Source organism: Psammomys obesus, unplaced genomic scaffold, assembly GCF_907164565.1.
Source record: "Psammomys obesus unplaced genomic scaffold, mPsaObe1.curated_primary_1811, whole genome shotgun sequence".
Classification (NCBI taxonomy): Eukaryota; Metazoa; Chordata; class Mammalia; order Rodentia; family Muridae; genus Psammomys; species Psammomys obesus.
This window is the reverse complement of record NW_026596101.1, coordinates 7,678,813-7,702,836: the sequence shown is the minus strand read 5'-3', so window position 1 is coordinate 7,702,836 and position 24,024 is coordinate 7,678,813. Positions and strand designations below refer to the sequence as shown.

At 37.8% G+C, this 24,024-nt stretch overlaps 1 protein-coding gene across 3 annotated transcripts in view; it reads left to right on the top strand.

The window, feature by feature from the left end:
• The window catches only part of LOC129692233 (contactin-4), a 1,033,094-nt gene that overhangs the window by 794,289 nt on the left and 214,781 nt on the right, over positions 1 to 24,024 (top strand). For all 3 annotated transcript variants that reach the window (XM_055628516.1, XM_055628514.1, XM_055628515.1), the window contains one exon: positions 21,731 to 21,928. In XM_055628516.1, the coding sequence (XP_055484491.1) occupies positions 21,731 to 21,928 (198 nt within the window). The remainder of the gene's footprint in view (positions 1 to 21,730; positions 21,929 to 24,024) is intronic.

Below are 24,024 nucleotides of genomic sequence, written 5' to 3'. Positions count from 1 at the left end.
TGTTTAGTTTATGGCATCTCAATCACTGTGACATTGTGACAGCATACATGCCATTTGTGTGTGTGTGAGAGAGAGAGAGAGAGAGAGAGAGAGTTCAGTAATCAATTGTTATTCTTTTGAGACAATCTAGGAGCATGTCTTTGTTTAAAATGTCTATAAACCTTTTATTTTGTTTACTAAGGGCATGAATAGGTGTGTGCACAAGTGCCACAGCATTCCAGTGGAGGTCGGAGGTCAGCTTTCATGAGTCAGTTTTCTCCTTCCACTCTGAAGGCCTTGGGGATCACCCTTGAGTTGTCAGGCATGGGCACGGTTTGTCACTGAGCCATCTAGTCAGCCCAGGGGAGGCTTTATTGATTAAATCATCTTAAGAAATGCCTTTGGAGATTTACAACACTAAAATTTGAGTACATCTCATAGTATAAAAGCATGCACAAGCTCTTTCACCCCTCAACCAATTATCCCCACAGGCATTTGTGTTTTTCTTTTCTTTTTTTGTTTTGTTTTGTTGTGGTTTTTTTTGGTTATCTGATAACTCCCTCCTTGCCTTTCACTATGGCAGGATCCCAGAGCACACACCTTTAAACTGTCTTATCAGTACATTTTCTTATGTTCATTTTGTTCTTGTCTTATAACCAGAGTATGTGACTATAGCTCTTTGCATTGAAACGTTTTATTGTCCTCTCAGCTCTTCACCATATTTAGGAGAGACAGGTAAATGTTGCAAAGGAAAAAAATATATATATAGACTTGCCAGTTTTTTGTAATAGCTAAACTGACCTTGGCACCCATCCCTTAGAGGTCAGTAAAGGGTGCATATGATTATCCACAGGCCAATTCAACTGAGGGCTGAGCTCACCCTTTTGCTCATTAGGTCTCAGTTAAGAAGCTTATAAATAGAGAAAAAAAAAAGTGCAGACTCCTACCGCAAGCAGAGCAAGTGCGCTCAGGGTCAGGCATCATCAAAGAGGGTCAGCTAATCAATGTTCACCCAACAATTTATGATCTGAAGGGCTGGAGAGATGCTAAAATTATAGGTATCTTGTCCCTTGCAGCTAACATTGACCTGTCAGGTGGTGATTGTTCTGAGCTTTTTAAGTTGGCTGAAAATAACTCTGTACAACCCTCAGGACTGTCCCAGATGCAACTACACACCCTCCTTTACATGAAAACCAGGCTGTTGGAGATTACTGCCATGTTGTCTATCCTCTGCAAACTCATTGTATGCCAGCATCTCACTACTCAGTAAATGGCAGATAAACACTGAGAAATTTGTTTAAAAGCTTTCATGAAGAAATATATTCCCTTTTACCCTTTCCTCTCTCTCTCTCTCTCTCTCTCTCTCTCTCTCTCTCTCTCTCTCTCTCCTGAATCTTGACTGGCATTCCTTATGACCATAGAGATAGTCATAAGGAATACTAATCTCATTTGCATTTCGACCCTGGTATTCTGACTAAGCTAGACCTGACTACCCCCCCCTCAAGACCCAGAGAGTTCAAATGACTTGCTCAAGGCCACACAGCTGTGTTCCACATCAGCAGGCATGAGGTTGTGTCTCAAATCTTAGGCTGGGCTTTATGACAACATGGCTTTCAATTAGAAAGAGGCTGGGTAGACATCAGCTAGGTAGTGATGAAAGCAAAGGGCCTGGGGATGCGGGCAGGAGCAGGATTCATGGTAGACAAGGGGAAACATTTGGTTTTCAAGAGACTTATGGAGGCAGAAAACATGTTAGGAGTCTCATGTTAAGATTCGGTGATAATCTTCAGTGCTGCAACTATTGTCTAATAGTTCTGCTAATTAGGAAGGTTTAAGTTGGGAATGTCAAATTCCAGTTGAAAGAGGCTCTCATAAAAACAAGGGAATTTGCTGGCAGAAAATTCCAACCAGACACAACTAGATTTGGTATCTGAAATGGACAGAGTTTAGAATATGTTGATCCCCTAACTTTGCTTTCGTTCTTTTTTTTTTTTTTTTTTTTTTTTTTTTCAGAGATACAAAAGCCTGGTGCCAAGTTCAGTTTATTTTGATTATTTTTTTTATTTTTTATTTTTATTAATTACACTTTATTCATTTTGTATCTCCCCATAAGCCCCTCCCTCCTCCATTCCCAATCCCACCCTCCCTCCCCCTTCTTCACGCATGCCCCTCCCCAAATCCACTGATAGGGGAGGTCCTCTTCTCCTTCCTTCTAATCTTAGTCTATCAGATCACATCAGGAGTGGCTGCATTGTCATCTTCTGTGGCCTGATAAGGCTGATCCCCCCTCAGGGGAGGTGATCAAAGAGCAGGCCAATGAGATTATGTCAGAGGCGGTCCCTTTTCCCATTACTATGTAACCCACTTGGATACTGAACTGTCATGTGCTACAACTGTGCAGGGGTTCTAGGTTATCTCCATGAATAGTCCTTGGTTGTAATATGAGTCTCTGGGAAGTTCCCTGTGTTCAAATTTTCTGGACAGTAACTTGGCTTTCTTTAGGATGCCTCTCACAGCCTGGTAACCCAGCAAAATAAGATGACCCTGTCCCCAGCAGTTTTAACAGGAGATTTAAAACTGTTTTTCATATGAAAGTTTAATTGGTATGCCCATCCTTAAACCAGCTCTAGTAAATGAAGGTCATGAAAGCAGTACCAGAAAGAAAATAATGGTCTGGCCAGGGTAAGACATTGATCTGTTGCTGAAGACACTAATACAACATCTGAGAGTTGGAGAGAAACGGTTCCTATTAGAAACACTGGAATAAGCCTACCAGTTGTGGCTATACCAGAGTAAATAAGATCCAAAAGCAAAGGATGTCCTGTCAACATCTTATTGTTATGGGTTATAACTATTTCAAGATGAAAAAACTGTTTCATGCACATAGGATCTACTATGTTGGATTCATGAACAGGATTCTTTTTTTTTAATTTTATTTTTTTCTTATCAGTTACATTTTATTAACTCTGTATCCTAGCCGTGTCCCAATCCCTCATTCCCTCCCAATCTCTCCCTCCCTCATCTCCACCGTGCCCCTTTCCAAGTCCACTGATAGGGGGGGACCTCCTCCCCATTCATCTGATCCTGTTTTATCAGGTATCTTCAGGACTGGCTGCAAAGCTCTCCTCTGTGGCCTAACAGGACTGCTCTTCATCTATGAACCTGATTTTCTTTCAACACAAACCCTAATGTGTGTGTATCTTCCTGTGTCCTGGTACCTACAATACATGACACATAGTAGGGAGGTGCTCAGTACTTGTTAACCAGGCTGTCCTTGAACTCAAGTAGATCTTGACTGACTCTGCTGGCTAAGTGCCAGGATAAAATGTGTGAATTACCATGCTTGTCAGGTCTCTCCATTTTAGTGTTAGCAATTGCTTCTGTGAATTTTATATAGTGGCATGGGAAACAGAACACAGTGGTTTTCTAAATCAAGCCATCAGCTTGAAATATCTGTATAAAGGATAATGTACATTCCCTTTGTTTGTAATTTTACACCCAATTAGACAAATATTTGCTTTCAAAGTCATGACAGTAGTGACCCCATCTAAGCTTTGCTTGTTAGAGATGAAGATAATATGTATGGTCGGGACAGATGTTCTCATATATACTCTTGGAACATTTGAGCCTTTAAAATGGAGAGACTTGAGTTTGAGCCCAGACTGTGTGAAATAATTTTGAGTACTGTATGACATAGGGTGGTTGTGTACTGGATAAATACCCCCCTTTTCTTATTTATTATATATGTAGATGAATCATTTTATGTTGGAGTAAACAAATCTCTCACTTTTCAAAAACATCTTTGGTTCATCATGACAGAAGAAAATCATTACTTATGCAAAACTACAGAAGTAGATTTATGTATTTATCCATAATAAGTATAATAACTAGGGAATTTAAATCATATAATAGTTTCCATCTAGCCAGAGATAGACAGATTTTTTTTTTCTTTCCTGAGGGAACTTTTAAGAATGTGTTTAAATCCCCATGGCATGTTGGAATAATCATTAATGTTTACAGTTGCTGTGGCAACAGAAAATGCTGGCAATTGTGTAGGAAAGACGCCTGAGAGGTGAAGATAAGCTGTGTCAATTATTGAACATCTGTCAAACAGCCAATTTAAAGTGACAGATAAAGAGCTGGAAATCGAAGGCGGGAAAAATATCTTTATTAACATGCAGTTAAGAACATCAGGTTTGTATTGTTTTGCCACTAATGTCTAATAATTAGATTTTCTTTTCATCCACATAAAAGAAGTATTTTCCAGCGGTGAGAAATGGCTGCATGTGTAAATTTTTTTTTCAATTCTCTAAAAATCTTCATCTGTCTGTACTGAATGTTACTTTTTAGTTTCCTGAATTCTATTACATAGCTTATTTAATTACAGTTTCATGACAACACTCTGAAATTGTTAAAAGTAATCACCCCTTTATATAATTTTTATAGGAGCAGAGAAGTGAAAAATTGTGCACATGATCCAGGGACTGCCTTCCCACTCAGGGCTCTCCTTTCCCCATTCTAGCTACTACTCCTTTATGCTGGCAGTACCCTAAAGAGTCTTCAAACGCATGGCCGTGCCCACTCTTGTTCCCTTGTCAGTCATCACAGATCAGATGCTGCTCCTTTTCCTTCCGAAGTCTAGCACATCCTTTAAATCCTGGGCCAGCACGCTGGAAGCCAATACCAATTAGGTGGAGCTTTGTAGGAAAGTCCAAATCTTTCTGCAATCCCTGCCCCTTAATGGTTTCTCAACACGGCTTGGTATTTGATTGTTTACAAGTTGTTTTCACATGTGTAGTCTCGTTTGACCATCAAGCCTATGAAGTGACGGGTTGTTCTCTCTTCCTCACATGTGAGAAAATTGAAAATTAAGGCTTAGAGGGATGAAGTGATCTGGAGAAGATTGCAGAGTCCGATGGAATGCATCTCCTCTGGTACTGCCTTTTCTCATACAGACAGAAGTGTATAGCTAGCCACAATCTAGTGTAATGGGTTGCAGGACTGCTATGATCACTTACTATGGAGAAGGATGAAAGGAGTAAAGAAGAAAGGGAGGAAAGAAAAGGGAAGAAAAGGGAAGAGAAAAAAAGGGAAGGAAAGGAAAGGGAAGGAAGGAAGGAAGGAAGGAAGGAAGGAAGGAAGGAAGGAAGGAAGGAAGGAAGGAAGGAAAGGGAGTACTGGATTGTTCTTTAGGTATTCTCCCAACTTCTGACAAAGAAAAGCATTGAACAGATTTTTCTTTCCTATAATGTTTTTTCAGCTATAATGTGTAATGTATGGACTAAGTATCAATTACCTGGTTAAGTCCCAAATGCATCATCTTTTAATTATATGACACACTTCAATTGGTCTTCATATCACCAACTATTCATTCATTTCATGTATAGATTTCTAGAAGGTGAGAGAACATATTAATTTTATGATTTTGCTACAATAATGGATTAGTAAAATAGAAATTTCACAGATGGTTAGGAGATCTAATTTTCTGACTGTTTAAGGATACATTTGACTCATTACTTTTTCTGTTCCTCACTTTCATGTTTGGAGGGAAGACAGCATTATCTTGTAGATGAAAAGTAAAGCACTGTCCTCACATGTCAGTGCTATGTACAGCTTTGTCAATTTTGCATCTCATCCTGTTCTGTTAACATAAGTACATGAGTAGTCATTGATTTTTAAAATGAAATGGGTATATAATTTATCAGCTTATTCTAGTCATCATTTACCTGCTCAGTGATCATAATAAACTTCAGTGTTTATTAAATAATAATATTTCCAGGATACCTAGCTAATTAAAATTAGTCTTTAGTTTTCAGTACTTCATGAACCTCTCAATGGTAGTATGTGATAATTATTATTATTCATATTCCTGAAAAGAGAAAAACTGAGTCCTAGATAGAAAGCAACTTTCCACTCAGAGTTATAACAAAATAAGGTCTCTAACTTCAAATCCCGGGATATACTGGTATTATAGTCAACTGAGGTAATAAAAATAAGTTTAAAGAACAAAACCAAAAATAATTTTGCTTAGATATCAGATGAAGAGATGTCATTAATGGATATTGTTTTCTCTCAAGGTTGTCCTTGTTTTACTGCCTTGGAGAGTTAGAAGGGTCATTAGTAGGAATCTATCCTTTGTAAGAGGCTATCTTAAAATGCACAGTTCTAAATGGGAATAGGTAGATGGCAGGTTAGTCCACAAGGACTTCCCAAAAGAATATCTTGTGTATCTTACATAAATAAGAGTAAAATATTATTAACTACAGGAGGGAATGTGTGATATATCTAAAAAGAAAAAGTCTCATAGATTTCTATTTGAGCACAGGGAACCAAAGTCTAGGACTTAGGGAATACTTAAACCTGTTTGTGAACAAATGTGTTGATATAAATTGAGGAGGTAGGGAAGAATGCTTCCTTTCAGTTAATATCCTTTAAATGCCCAACCAATGTCTGTTTCCTCCTTTTGCTATCATCTGAATTTTTTCTTTGCCTCCTCTGACTATCTTCTTGTCTAAGTACATTAGGCATGAAAACACTTCTTCATAACTTGAGATATTGAAGTCAGAAGGTTCAATGGTCCCTTTCTGGTCAAGTTGGATTTTGAGTATTTCAGATTGGCTATCTTATGTCATAGATAAAAAAGGGGAAAAAAGGGAAGGGGAGGGAAGGAAAGGGGAAGGGAAGAAATTGGAAAGGAAAGGGAAGGAAGGAAGGAAGGAAGGAAGGAAGGAAGGAAGGAAGGAAGGAAGGAAGGAAGGAAGGAAAGAGGAAAGAAATGGGCCAACAAATGCCTGATGCAATGAAGTAAGGATTGTTCAGCCTCATAACTCATCTTCATCCTTCTTCCTGACCTTAGAGAAATGAAGACTTGTGTTGACAATCAAGAAGACACAGTGCTAAGAAAGAGACAATTGGGCTTGGATGTAGCTCAATAGTAGAGCACATATCTAACATGGCCAAATGTTATTTTCACCCTGATTGTGTGTGTGTGAGAGAGAGAGCGATAAAGAGAGATTTTGAAAATTTTGACTAAGGGTTAATTTATGAATACTCAGAATTTGAACATCAATTATCTGAATTTTAGATCACATCTTTAATTGAGAAGGGTGTGAAATTGTAATAATCTGGTGAAAAGGCTGTGTGTTAGTGACTCATGTGGGAGCTGGTTATCATTGCTTGGAAACTTGCTCAGTTAGTCATATCACTGCTTGGAGCCATTAAAAATGTAAATAATTTCAGTTTAATTGACATCTCCACATTTATACCAAATTATTCATCATTTCTAAATATCCCTTTTAGTTCCATGTTTAATAATTCTCTTTCTCCTCAGAAATTACTAAACTTAAAGTAGCAAGACAAATTTTGGTCATGCTGCAACAAACCCCACATGTTCCTATGCATTGTGCTGGATGTAACCTTTCTTGGGGTATGTCTTTCAATTCTGAAAATGTGAGTGACAGATGGGTCCTGATATTTAGCAATTATCAAGTCACATGATCTGAAACATCTCCTGAGCATCACTTGTACTCCTACAGATCTTTCTAGTTCGTATGCCATACCCCTTTAATAGAAAGCCTGATACATCAGTCAGTCATTACAGTCACTTCAGGTCACCGTGTCACTGGTGGGTTTGGCTGACTATTGCAGTTGCAATTGATTCTGGCATAGGGAAAAAATGTTTTCTTCTTCTCAATAGATGTCTGTTTTAACCCCAGATCTCATCCTATTGGTTATTTGTGAACTTGCCTTACTTTCCTATATTTTGGTTTCTTCCTGTCTCTTATTTCATCAATTTCAAATATTGGTAGAAATGACAAATGACACTGTGGTTATAAGTGTCTCCAAGGAGCCAAGGATGAAGCCCAGTAGAAGATTCCTTTGCTACCATATACAAGGCCCTGGGTTCAATGCCAGCTCTCGACTAAAAAAGTCTCAAGAAAATGTCAAGAGTTGTCAGGCTGTAGATTTTCTGCATGCTTGTAATAAGAAGCTTATTCAGGGGAACCTCAGTCATGAGAAGCAGTGTGATCTCTTTTCATGAAAATATCTTAGGCTAGAGCTGGCTGCCACCTTTGAGTATCTGGGATCTGACCATGTCACTACTGTCATCTTCTAACTCAAGAAAGATCACCATTCTGTGCCCTTTAGCCTCAGATAAAGTGTGTAAGCTGGCCTCAGCTTCTCCTTACACTTCAGTTATTCGTGACTCTGTTTTGTTTGTTTTGCTTGTTTGTTTGTTTGCTTTGGGGTTTTGAGACAATTTCTCTTGGTAGCCTTGGCTGTCCTTGACTCAGTTTGTAGAACAGGCTGGCCTCAAAGTCACAGTGATCTACCTGCCTCTGCCTCCCAAAGTACTGGGATTAAAGGGTAGGTGACTCATTCTTAGATGGTCAATGGTCATCATTCAGATACTTCCAAAAGAAACTGGTATAGTGAGTTAGGAAAATCAAAATGGAAAGGAAAGATGAAGAGGAGTGGGAGGAGAAGAAGGAGCAAGAGGGAAGGGGGAAATCAGGTGCAGAAAGAGTTGTTTTAAGGAGAAAGATTTTAGGCAATCATGACTTAAAATGTATAGCTCCTGACATTATAGAATTGTTGCCTTCCTCTGATCTTAGTGATGTCAATATACTATTGATTTTTTAATGAAAATGTCATACCTCCCCTTTTACAGAGAACTTCTTTCTCACAAGTTCAGTAGTGATATTGTTGCTCTGGAAAGCTTCTGATATTCAGACCTAGTTCATGTCAACTGTTGTTTACTGAGCATCACAGAATAGGAGTAATGGGAGAAAAACGTGTTTCCTTCCATATGTATACTTTTCTGCATGGAATACTGAAGTCTACTAGATAAACAATCAGTAAACTACTAAGCCATTCAAAAAGACAAAGAAAAAAACCTACAAAATTTTAATATGTGAAATAGTACGTTAGTTGCTTTTAGGCAAAAAATAAAAAAACAAGTTATTTTTGTCATTGAGGGATATCACTTTTTGCAGCAGAAAATGGCTCTTTGCAAAAGGGAGTGATTGTAATCAACAAAAGTTTAGAGTCGTCTAGGAAGTGAACCTCTGTGCATGTTTGTGAGGTTGCTTCTAGACTGAGGTCAGCACATCCATCTTAACTGTGGGCAGTCCTGGGCTGAATAAAAGAGAGCCAAACAATGGCATTCATACCTCTGCCTCCTGGGAGTGGAAGCAATGCGACCAGCTGCTTCGTGTACCAGCCATCAGGCCTCCCTCCATGATGAACCCTCAGATTGTGAACTGAAACATTTCCAACATTATCTTGTGTTTTGTCACAGCAACAGGAAAAAGTAAAAAATACAAATAGACCAATAGCATGGCATGATAGGATGGTGAAGTACAAGTTTTGTGAACTCAGATTGCTGGGCTTGGGGTCTTCCCAAAGCCAGACGACCTTGGGTATTTCCTAGAGAGACTTTCAGAGATAGTGAGTTGTTCTGAATTGTTGAGCCAAAAGAGGTTAATCAGCTGATTTCTTCTGATTTCAACTACCAGCTGAAGAGTGTGGTATTGTTTCTGAGCTTGACATTGGACTTTGATTGGCATTTCTATATGAGTATGTTTAGTGTCTATGGTATCTGAAGTATTTATGCTTGACTCCCAAAGGGCATCCATGCTTCAAGAGATTACTGTTTCTAAACACCAGCTCTCTTCATGCTTCAAGATGGTCCTATAATGAACTGCACTCTCTATAAAATAGGAGGCTATCTTTAATTTCTTAAAATACCAAGTTTTTAACAAATACATGAAAATAACATTGTTCATCTCTCATGAGCATTGTTTCTATCCATGCATAAAAATCTACTGAAACTCTGCCAGCTTTATTGGATGGGCCACACAGAGCATACTGGATCATTCATCTCAGTTAAGCAAAACTCTAGTGTTGCCTGATTGTGGTTTCAGTGCCAACTCAACGTTTACCTACCCCATCAAAAGAGTCACATATTCTCTTTTTCTATTTTCTATTACCATCCACATGCTAATGTAAATATTCAGTAAATGATCAGTTCCATTTTTTATCTTTGTTTCTATACCTTAAAGCATGTGTGAACACTCAGTTGCCTTGGAATCCTTGGGGCCTGAAATGGCCTCTACAAAGTGGTATAGACTGGAAAATTGGAGCCTTTATGCCAGATTCTCACTAGAACTCACCTCTGCCTATGGCATCTCTGATGGAACAGGAGACCATGTAGTCAAGTCTTTAAAGTCAGGAGTCAATTCTATCACCCTTCCTGAGAGCCCCTCATCGTGGCCCTGTAGTAATTTCTTGACCTCTGTAGGGTTTCCAGAAGAAACACAAATATCTGAAGAGTCAAAGCTAACATCCACAAATGAGAGAAAACATGCAATGTTTGTCTTTCCAGCTCTGGGTTTCCTCACTCAGAGTGACTGTTTCTAGCTCCACCCATTTACCTACGAATTTCATTTCTTAAACATCTGAAAAATACCCTATTGTACCACATAGTCACTATCAGTTCACCAACTGATGAACATCTAGGCTGTTTCCACTTTCTGCCTACTGTGAATAGACCAACAATGGAGTGCAGATAAGCAGAGAACTCTAGGGTAGGATAGTGAGTCTTTTGGCTCTATATCCAAAATAGTATACATGGACTATGTAGTAGATCTAGTTTCATCTTTTTGAGAAATCTCTACACCTATTTCAATAGTGTCGATACCAGTTGACACCCAGAACATCTATAATAGCATTTGCCTTTTTTCTTTAAACCTTGGCCCTTCATTCATCTTTTGTATTGGTAAAGCCTGTCTAACAATTCTGGTGTTCACTTGAGCTCAAGGACCACTTGGGGTAACAGATAGTTCTTCTCCCTCGAGATGCTCCTCAGGACTGATAGCTAATGCTGTGTTCCCATTACCACAATAGCCCACTGTGTATACATCTACTTTATTTTTACTATTTAAAAAACATTGGAAATCATAGAAGGCATGGACACTCGTCAAGAGGCACCTCCTGTCATTTATAGCCTCCAACTCAACAGCTGAACCATGAGAAACCAAAGGATACTTTGCTATCACACACACACACACAAACTCATATACTCACACACTAACACACACATTCACACACACCCTACCTGTTTGGGTTATTCAGAGCTTTCTCAATGGAGATCAATAAACATTTCTTATACCTTTTCACAGATCTATTTGTAAAAGCAAAAAGAGCCAGACCCTACCCTGGGCATCTAGGATTACATTGCAAGGCAATCAGCTCTAAGCATAAGATTTAGCTGAAGCCTTTAATTTGTCTTTACAATTCATGTGGATCTCCTGTTTCATTCCTCCAGATACCCATATCAATGTTTTAAATTACTTTCAAGTTAAATTCCTTAACTCCACTCAATATTTCTAAAGAAAATCCTCAGCCCCCAAGAAAAAATGCTCAAATTTTCCAACAAAATAGTGACAAGAAAATAAGTAAGATATAAAACTGAGGAAATTTTAAGCCATATCCAGAGCAGTGAGTATTCAAGGACTCTTGCGCATTAGAAAATGGCACTTTGGGCATCTGCCCCGCCACACCCCCATTGCCACATCTTGGTGAGTAAGTCGCATGTACTAAAAATATTATGGGGAAGAGGCAGAAGCCCCTTAGTCAGAGGCTTAATTTTAGAAAAGCTGCCACGAGGTTGGGTGAGATTTAGCACTAATCTAATCTCTGTCTCAACACTTTGTTCCTCCACTGTCAGCGCTGGTTGAATAACCTTTATACAAAATGCCTGAAACCAGAGGTATTTCAGCTTCTTTGAGATTTTTGACTATTTTTGCATACATAATGAAATATTATCAGTATGAGACACTAACTCTCAATATAAAAATGCACTTCTAATTAACATCTATATTCACATGGCATGATCAATCCTCACACAGAAAGATAAACAGGATGGACATTGGAAGAAGGAGAAAACAGGAAACAGGACAGGAGCCTACCACAAAGGGGTTCTGAAAGACTCTACCCAGCAGTGTATCAAAGCAGATGCTGAGACTCATAACCAAACTTTGGGCAGAGTGCAGGGAATCCTATGAAAGAAGGAGAATACAGTAAGACCTGGAGAGGACAGGAGCTCCACAAGAAGAGCAACATAACCAAAATATCTGGGAACAGGGGTCTTTTCTGAGACTGATAATCCAACCAAGGACCATTCATGGATATAACCTAGAATCCCTGCTCAGATGTAACCCATGGCATTTCAGTCTCCAAGTGGGTTCCCTAGTAATGGGAACAGGGACTGACTGTCTCTGACATGAACTCAGTGGCAGGCTCTTTGATCAACCCCCACCCCGAGGGGATAGCTGCCTTAACAGGCCACAGAAGAGGTCAATGCAGCCAGTCCTTATAAGACCTGATAAGCTAGGGTCAGATGGAAGGGGAAGAGGACCTCCACTGTGAGTGAACTTAGAGAGGGGCATGGGAGGAGATGTGGGAGGGAGGGAGGGTGGGATTGTGAGGGAATGAAATGTAATTAATGTAAAAAATAAAAATTCAATTAAAAAAGTTAACTTTATACAATATGTAAATAATTTTGTACCCGAAACAATGTTTTGTGTGGATTCCGGACTGTGGCAGTGGATCCTGGACTGTTTCATATTTGGGCTTTTCCAATAAGTGATGGTTAGCCTATACTGTGAAGACAATAAACCATTCGGTATTTTTGTGCCAGCACAACTTGCTTGGAGTTAATTGACTATAGCACTGTATTGAGAATAATTCAGAGTCTGTGTCTGGTGAAATCAAAGATAACCGACAGCTGTAAGTATAGGCGGAAACACCTTACAGCCCAAGTGATAGAGGTATGTCCTACCTTCCCTGTTCTAGCCAGCACTGATAAATAATGATGTCAGTGTCCAGCCTCTAAACTGTCTTCCCTGATGAACAGAACAGTCCGTACCAAATTCTCTATTGCACAGAGTGTTCATAATAAGATGTCCTGTCACTGACAGCCAGGGTTTCATTGACCTTTGCTGTAAAGGGTTATCACTGTCATTACAGGAGTTAAGTACCCATAAATCTATCTTCTAATTAATAAATGTGCAAAGTTGATCCTCTTTCCATGCCTGCAGACTTCAGCTCCTCTCTGTATCTGGCTCAATATTCATGTTTCCTCAAATATTGTTTATTGGAGCTCAAAATTTATCTTTTAGTGTCTCAGTACACTTATAGGTCACCCAGAGTGTTCTTTTGGAGTAGCTCACAAATCTCTCAAAGGAAATACTCATTGGACTCTCTTGATATCTCTATAGCACACATGATCATCAGAGCTATTTGCCCAGAGGGTTTCTGGCCCAGTTTTCTTTTTTCTCGTAGGGAATTCTATGAATTTTTTTTTAGGAAACTCACGACTTGCAACATTTTCTTTTTCTCAAGTTTAGAAAATGATAAGCAACTAAACACCTGACTTAAACGGTATTTTATTAGAGGAAGGGAAAGATACAGTGAGCATAATATCAAAGCTTTATATCACAATGTCTGGTGACTAGTGAAAGTCTTGGTTGAGGTACACAAATGTTGTTTTTATTACCTTAGTTTCAGAGAAAAGGAAAGAGTGGAAGTTACTTAGCATCTTGTAAGCACTACAGCTTAGACTCCGTCCATGTCTGTAGACAGCCAGTGCAGGGATCATTCCTTGTTGTTATGCCTCCTATTTAGGAAAACTACTAACTGATCCTAACTTATCGCTCTCAGAACCTCCAAGCCTTTGCCAGCACTGCTACCCATTCCTGTGCCAAGAATACAGCTTTTATAAATATAAATAGTTAGTACTTGGCAGCCGCTTGATGAACCAGTGAACCAATGGAGATATTGACATTGGCTGTTTTGTTTGCAAATTTGTCTTGAATACATCTTTCCTGCCTGTTTTCATAGCATCATGTCTCAATTAATCCATCCTCACAGACACTGGGCTAAAAGTAGGTGAGGTATTGATAAGAATGACAAACAGTAAGGACATCCTGCTGTTAAAACTTTCCTGACTATTAATTCTAATAGATGTTCTGTAAAACACAACTGAGATTCACTCAAATGGGGTGTATGTGTGTGTGATGGTGGTGGTGTGTGTGTGGGGGTGCATACAGAAGCCAGAAAAGGACTTCAAATCTGCTGGAGGTAGAACTACACACAGTTGTAAACCACTTATTATAGGTCATGGGAACTGAATTTGGGCTCCCTAGAAGAGCAGGAAGCATTCCTAAATGCTGAGCCAGCTGTCAAGCCCACTGGTACAGTTCTTAGAGTCTGTAGTCACTACCTGGGTGGTTCTTAAACAGGTTCTCTTCTCACTTTATTTCTTTGACAAATAGGCTCTAAGATCTGTTGAGTTTATGCAGAAATTATGGAATTTTAATGCTGGAAGAAATGGGGGAATCATCCCATTCTACTTCTTCAGCTTCCAGATAAGAAAAATAGACTTCTTTCTAACTCCAAAATATAATAATAATAATAACAACCACCACAACAGCATACATCTGCCTAGCAAAGCCCATTCTCATACACTGAATTCACCCTACATTCCTGCCCATTCTGGCTACCAAACGTGCCAGCCTTCCCTATTCACGATTTTCTTTAGGTTTTATTTTCTAGATCTGTAAAGCAGAAGAGGTTGAAATGGAATCTCTTCATGGTTAAAAAAAAAAAAAAAAAAAAACCCTGAAGATTCAAAAAGGGCATCTTTTAGAATAAGCAAGTGTTGGAATACAAATCAATGCAATAAGAATGATTCTGGAAAGATAGTGGGATAAGAAAAAACTAAGATGGACATCAGAAGAACACATTCACATGGGGTAACTATGCTCAGTCAGTACCTGTGTCTAAACCATCACTTGATTAGTTTATTTTCTAAAGAGCTATGGACAAGAATTCTCTACTCTTGGTCCATATATATATATTTGTATATATGACATATATATATATATATATATGACCTATTCGGAGAACAAAGGCTTAAGTTAATTTCCAGTCACTTTGGATGCTCCATGAGCATCAGAAGTTTCACAATCCTTTTAATACACTGCATTCCAAATATCTGTTTACTCAGTTGTTACAAATCGCCAATGGGACAGAAACTATCTGTCACTTCCAGAGCAATTAGTGAGTGAAAACTTATCAAAAGAAATCTGTCAAGTTTGAGTAAGTATAAATATTGCATGGAAGTCCCCGAGGAAATCAAACTGAGTGGGATCTGTTTTGTTTTGTTTTTTTTTTTTTTTTCCAATTGCAGCACATGATAGTTTATTTTGTTTTGTTTGCTTGGCTTTACTTTTTTTATAGTGTTGATAACATTTTATATAACCTGGTGGATTAATGTTTTGCTCTGGTAAAAATAGGTTTTGGTCCTTCAGGGAAATCTGTATTGTCTACTGAGTGGTTTAACAGTGGTATTCTTTACTTTTAAATGCCAAGGTTGTCTGTTGCCCTAGCAGAGTCCTGGAACAGGAGCATTGCCAGAAACATTAGGTCATTTTCTGCAGAGCTATCATCTGATGTCCCACCCTGACCTTTTCTAGGCCTCAGTATTTTCATATCTTCTAAGTCTAGAAATGCAACATGATCTGTTGGTGCTATTTAGATTTACTATTTTTTCTGCCTGTTTTGATATTGTGCTGTTATTGGATTATATTCCTCCCAGTCCTCCTGATGGCTCTGAACCTTTATACAAACACAAACTCAATATTTCAGATAGTGATATTTGCTTTGAAGAAAACTGAGTTAATTTATCAGCTGGAGATGTCCTGTTAAGGGTTGAGAAGTCAGTCAAACACTGTTATTTTATCCTGTTCTCCAGCTGAGACTTTTCTTCAGGATGAGGCATTCACAAAGAACAGGTGTTAAATTGATAGTTTTAGGGTACTTAGCACCATGTCTTTGATGCTTTTCTTTTCTAATTTTAAATTAATTTTTTGGTTCTCCCATAAGCAAACAGGTTTTGCTGTGACAGCACAGCTTTACACATTCACATCAGCATACTTGGACACATAAACACAGAGAGAGAGAAAGAGGTAGAGAGAAAGAGATGGACACAGAGAGAGATGTAAAGATTGTAGGATTTATTTTAGTCCACAGGTCCAGGGTATGGTCCATCATGAGAGGGAAGTCATGGATGCAGGAGACTGAGATAGTTGATTATATTCAATCCACAGCAGGAAGCAAAGGAAGATGAATTTCTCTTATTTTACTCCATCCAGGACCCCAGCCAATGGAATGGCACTGACCACATTTAGGATATATCTACCCAATTTACACCATCTATTCTACCCAGATATGCCCAGAGCTATGATTCTAGATCATGCCAAGTCAATATTAGCAATGATACTTGTTTCAAACATGGTTATGTTTTAATTCTGGGGAATTTGTTTGTTCAGGGTTCTGTAATGGTTAATGTTAAGCATTGGCAAGATCAACAGTTAGTAAGGAGATGAATCTACAAGCATGCCTGTGAGGGATTATTTTGATGAGGTTAACTGAGTTGGGAGTACCTGTCCAAAACAGAAAGTAGCATTTATTTCCCTGAATACAATCCTGAATTGTATTTAAAAAGAAAACTGAGCCGAGGTTCTTCTCTCTCTACTTCCCCAACTGTGGAGTCCAAATGACTATCTGTTTCAGTTGGTGCTCCCTTGACTTTCCTGCCATGTTAGACTGTACCCTTGAACACGGGTAGAACTAAATCTTGAGATCTTTGCCAGGGTATTTAATCACAAAGCTGGAAAAATGCTAAAAAAATGCTTTATCTGTTAAATAGATTTGATATTTGCTCGTTCATTTTAATTAAGTTCATCTCAACTATAAAATATAAATATTATACAAACTAATACAATAAAGTAATGCTCCAACACATATACACTATTTAAAGTTGAAGTCAAGTTGATTGTATCTTCCACAAAGTTCTACTCCATTCTATGACAAATACTTCTAGAATCTTATCTTCTAGATTTTTGAAAAGTACAGTATATTACTGTCACATTTTGCTATTTCTTATTATTTTCTTTAATGTTAGATGGTAGTTTCTGAATTGTTTTATAACATTATATTATTGTATTATATATTTTATAACATTATATTATATAATTGTATTATAACATTACATATATCGAACTGAAGTCATTGTATTAGTAATATAATGAACTGAAGCCATTGTATTACTTCAAGTTTTTTTCAAGCTAAGTTTTACATGTTTAAGAAAAAAAATATGTGTAAACACCTACAGATGATTATGTAGGAAATTTACATTTTTACTGCAATTCTCAGACCTTGTCCATCTCCTCTCTACTATATAACACAGTAGGAATTTGGGATTTCTATGGTGACAGAGAAATACTTCTTTAAAGCCTCCAGCATATATTTAAGAGTTAGTATTGACCATTTTGTATGTGTTCTTTATGAAAATCAACCCGTGTGTGTGTGTGTGTGTGTGTGTGTGTGTGTGTGTGTGTGTGTGTGATATGGAGGAAGAGGATGGTCATTGCATAATGAAATCCAAATACTTTGGAAATGACTAAACATTTTCTTGAATATGCCAGGGTCATCTGATTATTGTCCCAGTTTGTTTTATATTAGTATAATAAAGACTATGACAAAAAGCAACTACGGGAATAAAAGGTTTATTTTTATTTTTTTCCCATTCCCAAACACAGTCCAAGGAATGGCAGGAACTCAAGGCAGGGACCTGGAGAAAGGAACTGATAGAGAAGCCATGGAGGAACATGGCTCACTCTGTTGCTTAGCCTGCTTTTTGTATACCCCTGTACCCACTACCCAGAGGGCCTCCACCCACAGGGGCTGGGATCTCCTACATTTATCATCAACCAAGAAAATGCCCCTTTCATCTGACCCTAGCTTCTCAGGTACCTTTAGGACTGGCTGCATATTAGTGGACTTGGAAAGGGGCAGGGAAGAGATGAGGGAGGGAGGATAGGATTGGGAGGGAACAAGGAAGTGTGCTACAGCTGGGATACAAAGTTAATAAACTATAACTAATATTTAAAAAAGAAAAAGAAAAACCAAAAAGAAAAAAGAAAAAAGAAAATGCCCCACAGACCAATTTAATGGAGACCATTTCTCAACTGATGTTTTCTCTTCCCAGATGACTCCAGAAGATACCAAGATGACAAAGTATAACCAGCACATTTACAAAATTGCTAGGGGGAAAAAAAAAGTTTGCCAAGTGACTTGATCATGTGACCTTTTAAATTCAGGACTGAGTGTAGAACAGAGAGCTCCATTCAAGGACCAAACTGTAGGAGATGGAACTGTGTGCACCTAGAGTTGATTATATCTCCCACAAAATCATCAAAGCATTTAAAGCACAAAAACAGAAAAATGAAAGAAACTAACTTATTCACAAATACATCAAATCACGTATTACATTTTCTTTTCTATGACACTGTCTTATATCCCATGCTAGCCTTGAATTTGTGTTGTCCTTGATTTTCTGATTCTGTTTCCACCCCATGAGTGCTGGGGTTACAGATGGCCACTACTGTACCTGGGAGTATGTGATGCTGGAGGCTAAACTTAGGTCTGCCTCCATGCTAGGCAAGCTGTCAAACAACTGAGCTATACACCTAGCTCGACTGAATCCATTTCTAAAAGGAAGTGGGAGAATATGAAGATACCCACATAGCAGAATGATTAAGAGGAAGTATAAAGACAAATATGTCTGAAAATGGCCCGATGAAATCCACTCATTGGTATGCTATACTGAATGGATTAGTGAAACAATTTTATTTTCATAATTATTAAGCTGGTAATAATTATGAAAGGTGATGATAACCAAAATCTCTATAAGCCTCCCGATATTTCAATGATTTTTTCATCAACTGACTATTAATACTTTTACCCATGTACCATTTTATTGATTAAGAAGTAGAAAGTGAGAGAGTTTAAGTGGCTTCCATTATGTAACACAGATTTAAGCTTTGGTGTTTTCCCTCCAGTTATAAAATACCAGACCAGATGTCTTTTTTCTAATAGCTACTTTCTAGTTTCTAAATTCTCCCTCAGAAGTAAGTGTATTTCACAGCTTCTAGCCACTGCAAGACTTTGGGAAAAAAAAATATCTCAAGGGAAAATATATAATTTTGTATATTTGCTTTCAACTCTCTTTGGAGAAATGTGAAATGACTAATTTTGTGCTTGTAAACTACTTTGCAATGTCTATTTTGTGACATAGGAGATGGTGCTTTATATTCAATATTTTTATAGTTTACTAGGGGATACATGGTGTTCTAATTGTCCATATGAGAACATAGGGAAACTGAGAGATGGTGTGGTTTTCAGGAAATGGAATTATGGAATTGAGTACAGAGTACATTGCCTGTCTTGCTGACTTTGCAAGTCTGTTCTTATTGGAAGGTGTACCTTTTAGATTGTGTTTCCTCATCACTTATTTCTTGGTCTTCTTTTATCTTAATGTTTTCATATTTTTGTTGTTATTTTTGTTATATTTTTGTTTGTTGTTGTTTTGGAAATAACAACTTATTGGGTGTTGTAAGACTTTACTTTTATAATTTTTAGATTTTTTTTTCTTCCTTTAATGCTTATGGGGTGTTTGTCAGGATGTGTGTCTCTGCAACATGTGTGTTCCTGGTACCTAAGGATGCTAAAAAATCCTCTGGAACTGGAGTTTCAGATGACTGTTAGCTGCTATATGGTATGGGTACTAGGAGTTGAACCTAGATCCTCTGCGGGGGGGGGGGGGAACAATAAATAATAAGTACTCTTAAATGTTGAGCCATCCCTCAGTTCTTATGTAACTTTAATTGGAAATGAAAACAAACATCTAAACATCTACTTAACCCAGATAGAGGACTAATAACAGACTAAAGAAAGTATGCCCCCCAAAATCTAGACTACTACACTATTTAAAGCCTACCTCACATGAGTGACACCTAAGAAAAGCCATAGCTCCTTGAAGTTAGAGTCACTTCTTTCCAGAATTCTTCCTCCTTTTATAACTCAGAGGAAAAATTTTATGGACATATTAAGTTTCAGGAACTTCCTGCGACTTAGATGTTTCTTCACTTCCTGGGCCTTGTAAGATTCATTTACTTTCTGAGTCTGAAAAAGCTTTTCCCCAGGATAGAATGTTTCATATCAGAAGAAGGAGTTCCATGACCTTCAAAAGAACTTGTTTACTTATGCTCAGTATCCTCTCAACATCAGCATGAGGTTACCTCTAATTACATGCCCACACACACAGAGTGATTAGCTTTTCTCATAGAAACGTAATTATAGCTCTCCAAAATAATGCATGGGAAAGTGCTGTAATTCTGGGATAAATGGAGAGCAATTTACATGACCCTTCCTTTGTATGTCCACAATGGATTATTAAGGCAAAACATGTTTCTTGTTACATATTCAATGGTTGAGGTCAATTATGGTTGGGATTCACTGAAGGATTAAACAGCAAAGATGCTTTCTACAGTAATTAGTGTTCTCTTTATAAAGCTCTAGTGGCCTTGCCATTTACCAAGGACCATTCATGCATTTAAATTTTAACCAGGATCATGTGAAAGAATAGCACAGAGTAACTCAGCCAACTATTTCTATAACCAGCAGCTCCCTGTGTGTCTTGTTTTTTTTTTTTTTTCTCACCTTCCCCTAACAAAGTGATTTTTTAAAGATAGAAGTAATCTTGAATAATCAAGACCAGAAGCTAGTACACCTTATTTACGTTTCAGCCACACCTGTGGTTCACATTTCACAAAGAGGAAAGGTGATTGCCTGGAGTTAAAGAAGTCTGATGTCCTTGGAGCATGACGGTTCACTGTAGCCTATTAGAAAAATTCACTGTCGTTTGGGGTTCTTTGAATTTGAAAACATAGGTTCATATGTTCGGTAACAAAATGTTCATCTAATCCTTATGAAAACTAAGAGCTGTCAAAGGAATATCCCAAATAGGACTGCTCCATACATTTGCCTCACTGCAGTCTGGAATAAGTATTTGCAAACATGTTTCCCTGACCACTATTCCACACTCACTTTCTTATGGGTATGTCTTTTTCAACTCTATTTTGAAGAACACATTTTATGTATAAAACAATTAAAACATCAGTGTGTTTTTGGTGAGTAGTAACTGAAATATTTAATTACCAGCTTATTAAAATTTTGAAGCAGTATTCTAATTTCTAAGAAAGAAGAGAAAAAGATTTCAGTTGAGAGTGGGAGAAGGGGGGAAAGGAATGGCATGAATCTTGGTGATTACTCAGTCTCTAATTAGGGTTAAAAGTTTGGATTCATTGCTTTGTTTTTCTGTGTTCAAGCTTCATGAAACAGATGAAATTCAACAAACACCACAGAGTATTACACAAACCTGTAAAACAATCCTCTATAGTGGCCATTATTATGTAACAAAAGTGATCTAAATAGTATCCAGGGTAGCATCTCTCATTACTATGTCAAGATTACACACATATTGGGTATTTAACATTTGCATTCCTTTAGAGCTTGCTAGAAAATGCTTTACACATGCTTATTTTGCTTGTAAAGGCTAGGCCTCTCTGAGTCAACTTCTAGGGTTTCTCTTTGTCTTCTTGAAATAAAACATTATTGACTGACAGTAGGAAGCGTTTAAGTGACGGTTATTATGCCCCATTTACATTTTACAAGGTGAATAGAGGCAATATAAGTTTCTACCTTGACCATTTCTGTTCTAAATGCAGCAATGTTCTGGGGGCAAAAGCTGTATTCACAATGATGATTCTTGTACTTGCAGAGTTGAGCTATGCCTGGATCTTCAATGAATACCCTTCCTACCAGGATAACCGCCGCTTCGTTTCTCAAGAGACTGGAAATCTGTATATTGCCAAAGTAGAAAAATCCGATGTTGGGAATTATACCTGTGTAGTTACCAATACTGTGACGAACCACAAGGTCCTGGGGCCGCCCACACCACTAATCCTGAGAAACGATGGTGAGTAAGCAAACAATATTGTCAGTCCTATTTATGAGGATCATAGGTCGGGCATGCAAAGATACTTTATTACTGTCCCATAAGGCTTTTAACAACAGTTTAGTGCTTTCTGTATTTGTTTCCCATTATTTTTTCCACTTGTCTAAGAAATAAGCCCACAAACCCATTTTGGAAAATGAATTCGAAATCTGATTGCTAGTCTCAAAAGGGATGGGGTGTGGACTTGGGTGAATATAAATAACAACAAATCTTAAATAGTATGTGTACTCAGGCAAAAAAAAAAAAAAAAAAAAAAGGTGAAGGGTTGAATGAACAATTAGCTCATTAGTCAACTCTGTATAATTTGGTATTCAGGGTCCAGAAAGTGTTTTTAAATTATCTAAATATCTAGATTTACAATAATTAAGGCATAGCTTCTACCACAGAGAGTCATTAAAAAATGGATAGCTCATTTGAGACAAAAGTTTTAAATCCTCACCCTATCATGAGAATATTTTAAGAAAATATATGAATCTGAGGTAAATGTTTGGACAGCATAGGCTATGTCACCATGTGCTTTTAGAAGACATTCTAGTTAGCCAATGTGTATGGTATCTTGACTCTTTCTGCTACTGGCTTTTATATATGTAATTTCCTTCTCCTAAAATCTTCTCTTAGTCCAAAATTCTGACTTAGTAGGTGATATGCATTGTTTCTTTTCGTTTCTTTAGAAATATCACATTTTTTTTTCCCCAGAAAGCCATCTCTCCACGTCTGCGATTCCCACCTGTGTTGTATCAGGCAACTTTTTATTAAACTCTAATAAAATCATTATTGTACACCCCACGACCACCACACACACACACTCACACATGAACAGGAGCCTCATCCTGCTGCACTTACCAGTGAGTGTCATTTAAATTACATGTAATAATCTCTTGCTCATTGCTGTCTGCCGTAGAAGGCAGCAAATAGAAATGTCCCATTATATATTCATTGGGAGAATAAAAACAAAATGTAATTAAGCCCTCTAGGAAGGACCTATGTGAAGATTCAATGATTTGTAATTGACAGGATTAGGTTTCTATTCAAAAACAACAACAACAAAACAAAACAAAACAAAACAAAAAAACTTCTCACATTAGAACTAGAATAAAAGATTTTATCATACAGGTAAAGAAACGATCAGTCAGGATACTCATAACAACAATTATTGGTCACTTATTATGTTCTAAGTTGCACATTTATCCCATTAAAAACTTAAGGAGTATCCTCTTTCATAGTTGAGTAAATTGGAACTCAGTTGTGTTAAATAAGGAGTCCAAAAGCCACATAAGATTCTGAAACAGCCCTCTGTCTACTTAGTCGAGAGCCCTATATTTTTAACGTTTGCCCTCTTTCTTCTCATCACCCTACAGAAGCTCTTACATGAAGTCATATGAGAAAAAAAAAAAGCCTTTTATTTCCCAAATGTATTACTCTGTCCGCCTGTTTTCTGGCAATGCTAGAGACTGAATGCAGGCCCTTCCTTGCACATGCTAGGCTAGGGTTCTGCCACTAAGCCATACAAACACCCAGCTTGCTCATCTCTCTAGATTACTAGTGAACCTTGTGCCCAAGCGGGTTTGAACTTGAAATTTTCATGCCAGGGTGTTAACAGTCAAATTATCTGTAGACGTGTTCTAAGCATCCCTACAATACAGACCACACTGGAAATTTCTAACGAATGATTTAGTTTCCAGGCGTTTTTGTCTACTCATACATTTGGCACGTATTTATTTGGCCCTTGCTATGTGACAGCCGTGTCTCTGTGTTCCAGTAAGTAGAACAAGCCCCTACTTGATGCTTCTTATATTCTTCTGGGCAGGATGACAACAATAGGTGGAGGTTGGGTTGGGGGTGCAAATTTCAGGTTTTTTTGTTTTTTGTTTTTTTTTTTTTAGTATAATACACAAAACAATACATAAAATACAACATAAAAATCATGATAAAATAGAAGTTTGTGGGGTGGGTGTATAATGGCATGGGGTTATTGTTGAAATGATAAGAAGTCAATCCTGAGATGTTTAAGAAGAGGAATAGTTCAGGCTGAGCTGAGTTACAGAGGAAATACCAAG